At 42.3% G+C, this 12,426-nt stretch overlaps 1 protein-coding gene and 1 pseudogene across 6 annotated transcripts in view; both read right to left on the bottom strand.

Annotated features, from left to right (window-relative positions):
- Window positions 1–12,426, bottom strand: part of CDK14 (cyclin dependent kinase 14) — a 440,286-nt gene that overhangs the window by 372,063 nt on the left and 55,797 nt on the right. Inside the window, exon 1 of one of the 6 annotated variants that reach the window (XM_036406941.2) lies at window positions 712–824. The exons of 4 other annotated variants lie outside the window; for them this stretch is intronic. Coding sequence is in view for 1 of the 2 variants with exons in the window: in XM_036406940.2 (XP_036262833.1) it covers window positions 452–526 (75 nt within the window). In the remaining variant the exon portion in view is untranslated. Of the gene's footprint in view, window positions 1–451; window positions 558–711; window positions 825–12,426 lie in introns of those variants that run through there. One more of the 6 variants, XM_036406940.2, reaches the window with a different exon arrangement.
- The window catches only part of LOC118697146 (pre-mRNA-processing factor 6-like), a 29,310-nt pseudogene continuing 22,242 nt past the window's right edge, over window positions 5,359–12,426 (bottom strand).

Here is a 12,426-nt window from a genome sequence, read left to right as displayed (position 1 = left end):
CTAAGATCCAAACCGCTGTCAACACACTCCTACATAAGCATTCACGAATGACTACCTAAAAAGGCTACCTCACTTTTTGTTATATTAAATAAAGACAGCGTGCAAGAGGAATAAAATCATGACAGAGGTTAACAAGGCAAAAAAATATTCTGACATCCGTGAAATAGTATGTTTCTATAAAGGATCATTTTAATTTTATCTTCTGCCACCCAGCAAATCTGTAACTGTTACAGACGTTTATTCAGATATAGCAAGATGCACAGACTTGTTAGCAGAGATGAAAAAGTGGCTGATCACATCCTTCACTCACTCATCCCAGAGGGCGTTCAGCCAAGCATGTATCGGAAAAAATTGCCCATACTATCCTCTTAATACAATTATAAATAAGGCTGCCAGAGAGAGAGATACAAAGCTGTACCGAGAAAAGCACGGCTTTTAAGCCTTCCCCTACCTTTTCCCTGGTATTTACAAACCGCAGGCAGTACTGCTGGGGAATCTCACCAGGGTGGCTGCCGAGAGGTCTCATGTGGCGTTCCCAGCTTCCCACTGCCTCCCTCTGCCTGGATGTTAAGCATTCCCGAGAAAACCCACCCTGACATGCACAGAATGAATCCTGCTCAAGTTGGAAGCATGTGATAACTAGGCTTCAGGTTGAAACAGGAAACCCCAGCACCCAATTAATCCCAGAGATTTAAACAAGCCCCATCTTACCGTTTTGCTGTTGCCCAGATCAGGTCAGATTCACCTGCAACTCTTTGGCATCTCTCTAGCAATGTTAGTGTTTGCAGTCAGGCCCGGCTCATTCAGCAACTGAATTCACCACATCTTTCTGCACTAGCAAGCTGAAATGGTACGGCTGTACTACAGCTAAGAAAGGGGGAAATCTAAAGCAGCAAACAAAGAAATCCCTCAAGACAGGGTAATCCCAGTGGAGTAGAATATAAAAGGTACAAATAAGCACTGAGGGTACAATATTTCTCTGTCTAAATTTCATCAGCAATTCTATACTCTTTCTAAAAAGATTTTTTTTTTCTAAATATATGATGGACTTGCCTGTGGAGTTCCCAGAAAGGCAGAGTATCCAGGCTCTGCAGCAGCATTGCAGCCAAAGTAACCATGCATATGCTATCTAGGCAATTTACAGCAGTCTTTTTGAAAAGATATTGATTTACAGTGTAGCACTGCCTCAACCCAACACAGAATTGCAGCCAAAATAGCTAATGGTGATTTCACAGGAATTAAGGGGAAAAACTCAACATTCAATAAAAGGATGAAACTAATCATTCCCAATTCAATTCTGTCCCAGCCCTGAAAGATATCAGCAAATTCTAGAGTGACAAAATGACATTACTGAAATAATCTATGGGCTCCTGGAAACAAGCACTATGAATACCACTATCCACTTTTACATAAACAATAAATATTAAAAAGTATTTAAAATTTATTGAGTCAAAATATGAACTCTCAAGTTAGTTTCAGCATTTTAAGGATGAAACTTACTATTTAATTTATGATTGTACAAAATACACAAAGCTGTGAGTAAGCAATAGACACCTACTCTGTGCTGGGAATCCACTACTCAGCCCAAGAAAGCTTGAGTGTGGTAGGAGGGAAAAGAGGGCAGCAGGAGCAAACCCTGGCAAACCCTGAGAGAGAGCTTCTCCAAAAAGGAGGCAGTGCATCTTCTCCATCTCCTACTCCTACAGCAACCCCTGCTGGCCTGTGCTTCAGATGGCTTCTGGCTCCCCAGAAATCTCCTGGGGTTGAGGGAGCACTGGGCAGGCTATACTAGGACAGGGAACAGTAATGTGTACATCAGTGAAACCTGGAGGAGAAGCATGCAGCTCAGCTGAGATGACACCCTTCAACATCCTGAAATATGTTTCATTTTCATGTAATCAGGAGCTACAATGAACTAACAGGCAAAACACAGTTCTGGCTCACACCCTGGGCAGCTCCAGGGACCCTCACCACAGAACCACTGGAAATGGACTCCCCTGCAGAGCTCCACTTTGAAAGTAGAGTGTGCTCAAACTCAACTCGTTTGAGTTTGAGCACCATAGTCACCAAGCCTTACAACACGTTGACTTACTTGCTCACACCTGAACCTAGCATCAGTGGCTCCAGTAACATATAAAACTGAATGCCATAAGCAAGTAAGGAAATTCTATAAGACGATTCCAAACTCATGTAGTAGTTGTTATCTTTTCCTCTCCTTTTCCCAACCTTAGTCACAGGGGCATCTCCAGACTTGTCAGTTTGGTTTCTAACCAGATAGGCAGCTTCAGATCTCCTGAAAAAATAGGACTTCCACTCTCTTGAACAAAATTTTCTTCTCCTCTCTCTCTCAAGTGTGAGGCCCAGAAGAAAACATGAAGAGCTTCCAGTTGAAATTATGAGAAAATACTTTCACAATGTTTACAATTCTTGACCTTATTCTGTCAACAATAAATTTGTCTGAGGTTGAGGGAGAACAGGACAGAAGGATGTTCAGGAAAAAGAAAAAAAAAGGTAGTGAGTAAAAACCAGCAAAGACCAATATGTGCTAAAAGGCAGGCACCATGTTAAGGGAAAAGTGGTGGACAGCCATGGAAAGAGGAAACACAGGCAACAAAGGCAAGCCAGAAAATCAGGGAACTGCATTCCAGAAGCAAAGAAGGTATTGGGCTAAGGGAGAATGAAAGCAAGACAAACATCCTACAAAGCTATAGAATCACAGAATATGCTGAGTTGGAAAAGACCCATCAGGATCAATGAAGTCCAACTCCTAGCCCTGCACAGGACTATCCCCAGGAATCACACCATGTGTTTGAAGTGCTGTCCAAACACTTCTTGAACTCTGTCAGCCTGGCACTGTGGCCAGATCCCTGGAGAGCTGTTCCAGTGCCCAGCCATCCTCTGGGTGCAGAACCTTTTCCTAATATCGAACCAAAACCCCTCCTACACAGCTTAATGCCCTTCTTTTGGGTCCTGTCACTGGTCACCACAGAGAAAAGATCAGCACCTTCTGCTTCCTTTTTTGAGGAAGTTCTAGACTGCAGTGAGGTCTCCCCTCAGTCTCTTCTCCAGAGAGAAGAGGTCTGTTGGCAACAGACCAGGTGACCTCAGCCACTCCACATACAGCTTCCCTCTAGATGATCATTCACCATCTCTGCAGTCCTCCTTTGGACATTCTCTGATACCTTTATATCCTTCTAATACTGTGGCACCCAGAACTGCCCCCAGCACTGGAGGTGAGGCTGCCCCAGTGCAGAGCAGAGCGGGACAATCCCCTCTCTTGCCCTGCTGGCAATGCTGGGCCTGATGCCCCCCAGGACACGGCGGGCCCTCCTGCCAGCCAGGGCATGGCTCATTCATATTCAACTCACCATTGACCAGGACCCCCCATGTCCCTTCCTGCAGGGCTGCTTTCCAGTCATTCTCCAGTCTGTCCATACTTGATTGGCCCACTCCAGGTGCAAAACCTGGCACTCACCCTTGTTAAACTTCATACAGTTGATTATTGCCAAGGGGTCTTACCTTGTCTAAATCTCTCTGCAGGGCCTTTCTGCAGTGAGATGCAGCTCACACAAACCTCCCATAATTAAAAGTTAATTATTTTTACTTTATTGAAAAAAATGAAAAAAAAAAATTATTGCATTAAGCCCTTCTTTGTCTTGTTGCCTTTGTCTTTGGCCTTCCTCAGAAGATCCAAATCCAGATGGGATTTGTCTTTTGTAAGTGCATGCTTGGAAGACACATATGTATTCCTTCCCTATTACCTGTTCTCAATTCCACTTTCTATATAATTCCTTTTCACGTTTGAGTCTTCTTAGGAAGTCTTTGTTCATCCATGCAGGCTTCCCAGCATTTTTGCTTGACTCCCTACCATTCTTATCCCCCTCTTTCTCCTCTGCTAGCCTCATCCCTTGCCCTACTCCCAACACCATTTGCAGATTGTGGTTGAACATAACTTAGCTCAAGCACAAATATGTGCTCTGCTGCCCCGTGGTACCACAGAGAAGGTTGGGGGAACCTGGCAAAAGCTATAAAGAATTAAGAATGGAGTTGATGAACACACAAAGACCCCTGTAGGACGGGACTGGGTTTCTTCCAAGGGGGTGGGAGAGTAACTAATCTAAAAAAAAGTTGTTTTTTTTTAGTTATTGTATTGAAAAAGTCAAATAACTTTGGAGTTCAATTTAGATTTTAAAACTCTCCCTGGAAGCCAGCTGCAAGTACAAGTCTCACATTATCAGTACTTTAAGTCCTGCCAACACTTTCATCCCAGGGCAGACTGCAAAATGCTATGTAGCACTTGGGAGCAGTTCTTCACCTATAAGGAGGTATCTTTGGAGCTTTTCAAGATAATAGCAAATTGCTACACTTAAACCAGAGAAATTACACAATGTCACAGCTCTGATGGTCAATTAACTAAAAATGCAAACCATCATTTAGTAATATGGCATAGTAAAAAAATGCCAGTAGTTACTTCTGTTCTGTGTGATCATACTACAGACAAGTAAAATGAACTTGAAAGTAATATCCCATTTCCATTAGTCTACACTGAGTCATCTGAGAGGATGGGAGACAGGAAGCAAGGGAGAAAGGTAGATAATACTACCCTCCTTTTCAAGAAGTAATAACTAAATTCAGTAATTTGTAAAAGTTTGATACATCCAAATGAGCCCATTTTCTCTTCATAGAAGAAAAGGCCCGGCCAAGGAGAGCCACTGCTTCTCAACACAAACCTTTGACAGCTGCAGACTCAATATACAAGGAAAAAATTAACACTTCTGAAAATTTACTCACTTGTGAGAGTCATTTAGACATCTAGCCAGCCACTTCACAAGCCATTGATAATTTTTCATTAAGAAACTATTTAACAAGATGGTTAAGAAGTTGTGTCCAGAAACTGAGTGCTGGATGGAACATCTGTCCAACCCCAGTTCATATCCTTGCTATCACAGGTGACCATAAAATATGACCCCCTTACTTAAATTGAGGCTTTTGAGTTTGAGATGTTAGAATACATAAAGTACAAGAAGACTTGACCTTAATAAAACAACCCAGCAATGATACAAATTCATTGAATGCAAAGAAAATAATTTTTATCTAAGATGGCAAGTGAAGCAGTGGTAATATTGCACAATGGAATGCATGACAAGTTATTCCAAGTACAACATGCTGTTAAACTTGCTTTGCAATACCAACAGTTGCACTATAACAGATGCATTATCTGGTATGGTGGAACTTCACTTAAAAAGTTACTGTCTGAAACAAAATATGCAATGCAACATAGTGCCAATTAGTTTTGCAACTTTTAAGACAAATAAGAGATTTTGTGGGTTTAGGGACTGATTCCATATACAGTTTGCATTACAAAGCCTCCCATAGTTTCTCTATGAGCTCTTTTTGTTCCTCAATTTATCCTTTCATAGTCCACAGTTTGGGGAATTCCTCATAGTGCTTCAAGGCTTCCTGTCAGAGCTCCTGGGCTACAGCAATGTTCCCAAGCACTCATTCCAACTTTACAGATTTCATGGAGACCCTTGCTGTGGGGGCACTGCTGTGAGCCTTTGCCTCCTTGCTCTTTCATAGTCATTGTTCTCTGACTCAAGCTTCATGGTAGCCAGACAGATGTCCTCACTGTTGGGGTTGCCCTGGAAAACCAGGGCCAAGATGCTTCTGGCTGCTGGCACATCTCCTGCCCACCACTTAGATTTAGCTCCTGTGAGCCACAGCACATCTGCTTTGGGACAGTGAGCAACAGCTCTCTGCAAAAGAGCCTCCAAGGATTCTCTGGTCCCATGGTTCTTTTCAAAGTAGGCTGTTTGCAGCCACACATTCTTCTTGCTTGGGAAAACTTGCAAGAAAAAAGCATAAACGGCTCAGGTATGCTCCAGAGCACCGTGAATAACACAACTGTTTGCATCTTCATCCAGGTTGGTTTTCTTCTTCTTCTTCGATCCCAATCCCAATCACAGCTCACATGATTGCCTGGCATGTGGACACACTTCCAGCTTTATCACATTGCTTGGCATCTTGTATCTAGTGTTCCCTGTAGAGTTCCACACTGTCAGACCCGAGATCTGACGGCTCTGTCAGTGACTTTCTTCACCATCTGGGTGTTCCATTGGCTTCTTCCAGTTTGGCAGCAATAATCCAGAAGTGACAATCCATCAGAATATTCCCCTGGGCTTTGTTAAGGACTTCGTGAGCATTCTCATGTCTCAGCCTTGCCAGTGCCAGCCATGGTTCAGCACTGGCTGGACAGCACTCCACAGCCCTGCTCAGCATGACCCTGGTATCCTCCGGTTGCTCCAGCTCCATAGCTGTTTTCCACAAGTGCACTGATTCTGGAACATGCTCAAGGGCTTTCCCAAGGACACGTTTCTTGGCACAGATATCAGTCTCCAGCTCTGCTATGCTGATATAAATCCAGAAAGACCATGGAAGGTGCTGGACAGCCTGGGCCACAACAGTCTTGGCTGCATCTCCAGGCTGAAGCTGAGCAGCTTCCAACCAAATACCTTCAGTCTTAGGGCACATCTCTGTTCCTTTCAAGATGTGGTTTCAAGCCACCTGGAGTTCACCAGTGACCTCCTCCAGCTGGGCTCATGCTGCCCAGGCTGGTGAATGCTGAGGATTGGTCTCTTGGACAGATTTCAGGAATAAACAGGCTTTTTTCATATCATCAATATCTCCTCCATGTGTGGGAATCATGGAATTCAAGTCTGTCAAATATCCTTTCAGGTCCACTACAGTCTGGCCACTCACAGTCTGACACCTGGCTTAGTTTCATACCCATCAAGGTGCTCCTGGCTTGGCCAATCTTCTTCATCTCCAGTTCACCTGTCCCAGGTATCATCAAGCCTGGTGTCATTCCTCCTGGGTATGGCATATTCATTCCCCCTAGATATGGAGTATTCAATCCACCAAATTGTGTCTAGTATGGGTCCATGGAAGTATGATTCTCTCCTGACTGTAAATGCTTTGCAAAGAAGCTGTCAGGGACAGGAGTCAGCTTCTCATACCGAGGATTCCTCTGATGCTTGCTCCTGGCATCACCAACTCTGGAATACTCAGCCACTCCTCCTCAGTAACCTCTGCTAACTTCTGTTTGAAGTCTGAGAACTGCTGCTGAATTTTAGGTTGTTCCATATGGTATTTTCCTATTTCCTCTTTTTCTTGTTGTTCCCTTCTCTCTTTTCTGCCTTCATCCATCCTCTTCTCCAAAGCCACATCAATAGTGTCACCCCCTCATCACCTTTATCATGGGGGCCACTTGAGAACAGGCTCCCAGTGTAGCCATTGAAATCATCATAATTGGTGTCATTCAAGTTCTTATCTTCTTCATCAGCTGTTTGGTTCTGCTTCCTCTGGTCCCCCACAGTTCTCTTCCCCAGCAGGGCATGTTGGTCATCCACAGGGTCACTGGCACCACAAGCAGGGCTGATGTCAGAGTGGGTGGTGAAACCTGTGGCTCTGCAGCCCAACCCCAGCATGTAGCCCAGGATAAGCTTCTTTGGTGTTGTCCCAAGTCCCTAAAGCTCCCTCCTTACACAGGGTCAGATTCAGGCAGGAATGCCCAGCACCTCCCCAGAGCAGGGAATTTCACAATGGAATGATGTAATCCTGTAAGTCACAGGATATTTTGGGGAGTCCTTGATAGCCTGGGTGGTTATAGCTGCCCAGTGGGGCTGTATGGCCCATTGGCAGAGAGGACCCCCTTAGGCTGGATGTAATTACCAGAGCTGAGTCAATTTGTGAGACAGAAACACTACCCTGCTCCCAAGGGTTTGCCTCTTTCCCTTATCAAACACCCAGCTTGCAGCCTTAGGGCTGGGTGTGCACTGGGCAGCTGCTGCAAACAACCCACTACTAACAGGAATCATGTAGATGGGAGTAGAATACATAGTTTGGTTACACCCCACAATGTAACCCACGACACCCAGAGCTGACAATACTCACGTTTGCCAACCAAAAAAAAAAAAAAAAAAAACAAAAAAAAAAAAAAAAACAAAAACAAACCAAACACCACACACTAACCAGGAAAGGATAGTAATATTTCCGTGACACAAATTTCAATGATGAATAATAGAGACAGACTTTACAAAGTTTCTCTTTAGATATAATTATAAAGAAATAACAATAACTTTTAATATCTACCAGTGTAAATCCCAGGGATGAATCCCTGAAAATGTTTCATTTTTGAATTACATATATTGCTACAGTGGATCTCCTAGAGGGACAAAGCTCAGCGATACCCTATTTCAAAGTCATCCACAGTATTTTAACTAGGAGAAAAAAGCTTTCTAGAAATGAATTAAAACTTAAAACCATGAGTTCACCTTCATCTCTTTCTTAAGTTTAAATATGTCATGCACCAAAATTCTCATCTTCTTTGAAAGCACTGGAGTTTAGCCTCCCTTCATTTTCACTTTGAGATACTCACATGAAAGGGTTTGGGTCCATATTGGGACCAGTGTTATTTAATATCTTCACTAATGACATAGATGAAGGGATCAAGTGTACCCTCTGCAAATTTGCTGATGACACCAAGCTGAGTGGTGCAGCTGACATGCCTGAAGGACAGGATGCCATCCAGAGGGACCTGGACAAGCTCGAGAAGTGGCCCATGGGAGTCTCATGGGGTTCAACAAGACCAAGTGCAAGGTGCTGCATTTGGGCTGGGGTAACCCCCAGTATTCCAGGCTGGGGATGAAGGGATTGAGAGCAGCCCTGCCCAGAGGGACCTGGGGCTGCTGGTGGATGGGAGGCTGGACATGACCCAGCCATGGGCACTCACAGCCCAGAGAGCCAAACGTGTCCTGGGCTGCACCAAGAGCAGCCTGGGCAGCAGGGCAGGGAGGTTTTGTCCCTCTGCTCTGCTCTGGGGACAGAGACCCCACCTGGAACCTGGCACCCAGCTCTAGGGTCCAGCATCGGAAGGACATATACTGTGTCATTTCTGGTTTATGAGGCTTAATATTTAATGTATTTATAGAAACAGTATTCCTTCAATAACTTCATGACATCTATGGTTTTGTTCTCCTTTCTTTTCCTACTTGTTTCTGAAGGTTTACCTGTTTTTCAGAGGACTGCTTAACACCTAACCACTATCTTCACACTATTGTCCCATGATCCTACAATTCTTATCCAGAATAATGTAATTTGTTTAGACTCACCATTATGCATGCATAGCTGCAGTTAATTTCTTCATGTGCATTGGTTTATACATATCAGCATGAAATACCATTATCATTTTATCACCCAAATAATCTATATTGCAAAATCCCTCCAGACTGCAAAATTTTTGGCAGTTCAACTAAATAACCTTTTTAATACATCATTTTTTCATCCCTCTTCCACGTCTTTCTCTCTTACCTGGAGAGTTAGATGCTCTTCCCCTATAAGTCTCAAAAATGGATGTTTTACCAGTTCTGCATGGCATACACAGCACACATGACAGATGTAGAACCATCACACAAATCACAATGACTGGAAAATCTGATGATAGCAAAACACTGAGCTAGATGGGGGCATGACATGACATTAAACAAGTTTCTATTTAGAAACACTCAAGCAACCCCTGATTTAAGAATATTTTTAGTTCTCATGATAAAATATGAGAGGCAGCTGTAAGAATCATCTCCCCTCCTTCCAGCTCTATTTGTCTAAAAGGCTGCAACTACCTCACGGACAAGGGTTTCACTGCAGTCACCTGTACTTTTGTTCTTTACTAATCAAATTGGCATAGAATGATGACCAGCAAAAAAACATGTCAAATCTCAAAGTGCTGCAGTGCTGAGTCAAGCAGTCCCAGGAAACAAGCACCAGAAGTGCAGGTATTGCAGTAATTTTCATCTGTTCTTTGGTTAAATACAAAGGGTTGGTTTTGACCTATAAAACCCTTTGCAGTCTGGGTCACTACCCCCTTGCAGACTGCTTCTCTTGTCCTCTTTTATCTCAGTAATTCAGACAAGAGGTCTGCATTCACCTGGGCATTCTCACTGAAGGGCACTTGAGTCCAGAAACTGATAAAGCTTTAATGCATGTTGAGCAGCTTATCTATTTTCCCAGGACTTCTTAGGTGAGAAATAGAAAGAATCTCAGGAAGAGTGAGCTGCTGAAGATAAAAAACTTCAGAAAGGACAAGAGAAAAAAGCCTCTTCCACATACTATTAAAAATACTTCTACAAAATACAGTTAGTGGTGGTACAGCTGCTGCAGCTTAAATGTTCACAGAGCACCCATCCCCACAGAGTATTTCACCTAAGAGGGTTTTTCCCTCCCCAGACCATCTCCTTCTGACCCCTAGAGCTGAACCCAGTTACAGTATGTTCTAAAATAGACCCCCTATTGTCCCATGATCTTATTATGTAGAAGAACATGGATTTTCATGTGATGGAGCACAGTGGCTGCAGAGGGCTGGGACAGATTTATACATCAAGAGATTTATTCAAGAGCAAATATGTGGCCTATAAAAAAATACAAGAAGCCTCCAAAGCTTTCATGATTTTAAAAGGAGCAAAATATTGATTTCGGAGGGTGGAATGAATTTCCCTTACCCTTTTTCAGATTTCAATAATTTTTTAAAGGAAATTTTAAAGGAAATATGCTGTTTCAGTCTACCAAATTTAAATTCAACGGAAACTTCTTTTGGTTAAATTACACAGAAAAATATATGGAATAAACAATCTAGCTTCTATCTATCGCTCTTGTATCAAGCTGAAGAATCCTACTACTGAGGGAAGGGAAAAATTAAGGTCTACGACAAACAAGGGGAATGATTCCATAGAACTGACAGGCTGAAGGCTGTGAATGGACACATTCTTCCACTTAAATAACCGCTACAGGATTTACAGCACAATGTTTCAAGCCAAAAACTCTACAAAACACTTCATTTAGTTTTTATTTCATTTTTGCATGAGAGCTCTCTGTAGTACTGAGATGTGGGAGAGGCTTCCAAACAGTGAGAGAAATTTGGGTAGAGATGGCCTCCCAAATGAGAGGCTCGTCACCTTTCCAGGGACTGAGGTGAGGCTGGCTGGCATTTCCCTGCATCCTCCTTGCCACCCCTTCCAAAGGTCTGGATGATGTTTGCTTTCTTCCAGTCTCTTGGACTGATTATTATGACCTTCCAAAGATCATGAGCAGCCTCCCCAAGGTGTCCACCAGCTCTCTCTTCCTTTCATGGATGCACTAAACCCACTTGCAAAATCTTCTGGCGGGGGGGGGGGAACCCCAAACCTGGTACTACATTTAATTTGTGACTGATTTAACAGAAGATTACTATGAAATTATTCTTACTGTTATAAAACAAAGTCAAATCCCCTTGAAGCAATAATTCTCACAATCTAAGATGTCCCATAACTATCTACATGAAGTTACAATGATAATAATGTACTCTTACCTTTTTTTCTAGAAAAAAAACAAATTCTCAAAAAATGAGACAACATGAGCCATACAACTCACGGACTAAACCATGTAGCAGTGAACACACTTTCTTAGAAACTTCTTGTAAGAAGCAGAGTCACTGATGCTTGATTATTCTGTTGTTCTTTCAAATAGTATGATGTCTTTTTAATTGATACTTAAAAATAAAATTAGCATTGCCCTAGCAGCTTAGTCATTAAAATAGGTCTTCACTCTACTAGACTCTTAATAGACATAAAAGCAATTTTTTTGTTCACAAAACCCCTTCCAGCATCAGGGGCAAAACAAAAGTTTTACCATAAAAACCAATAGTGCATTTAATTATGAATAGTAAGTGGGAAAAGAAGTTTAAAATAGGAGAAGCATGATAACATATAAATTATGATTCCCCTAGAGTGTTTCAAGGACAAACTGCAACCTAAACTTTAGCTGAGGAAAGGTTTGAAGGCCTCAGAAATGTAAATGCTGCAGAACACCTCTTTTGAGGTATGATTCCCAACAGAAGTGGGAAAGCCTTTATGCATGAGGTACTTCAGCAAAAAATTATGGCTGCTGTCTGACAAAATTTTAAACAAAATTACTGAAAAAAACCCTTAAATGCTTTTAGAACTTATAATATTGAGGGCTTATATGTCTAATAGAATATCTGTCTATCCTCAGGAAAGGTTACAGAAAATATTTAAAATCTAAAAAGATAGTACTAGCAGAAACAATTACTAAAGCAATAAAAATTCAGACAAGAAGAATTCAAACAAAGATTCCACTGGAAGCCACAGTGGTATAAAAAACCCAAGAAAAGATCACTTTAAAATGTCTTATGGCTGCCTTTGAATTTCATATGCTGAACACAGATCTGACCCTTCCAAAATAAACAGTTTCTATTTGAAAGTTGCAATACAAATACACATCTCATGCTCTACACTTGTACCAGGGGTGTTTATATTCCTGGGGAGTCTCATTAACCTGTGTGCAACCAGTATGTTGAGAGATAAACGTACCAAAGGC

Source organism: Molothrus ater, chromosome 1 (assembly GCF_012460135.2).
Source record: "Molothrus ater isolate BHLD 08-10-18 breed brown headed cowbird chromosome 1, BPBGC_Mater_1.1, whole genome shotgun sequence".
In the NCBI taxonomy this organism is placed as follows: domain Eukaryota; kingdom Metazoa; phylum Chordata; class Aves; order Passeriformes; family Icteridae; genus Molothrus; species Molothrus ater.
The sequence above is the reverse complement of the archived record's forward strand: the minus strand, read 5'-3'. Positions and strand labels throughout refer to the sequence as shown.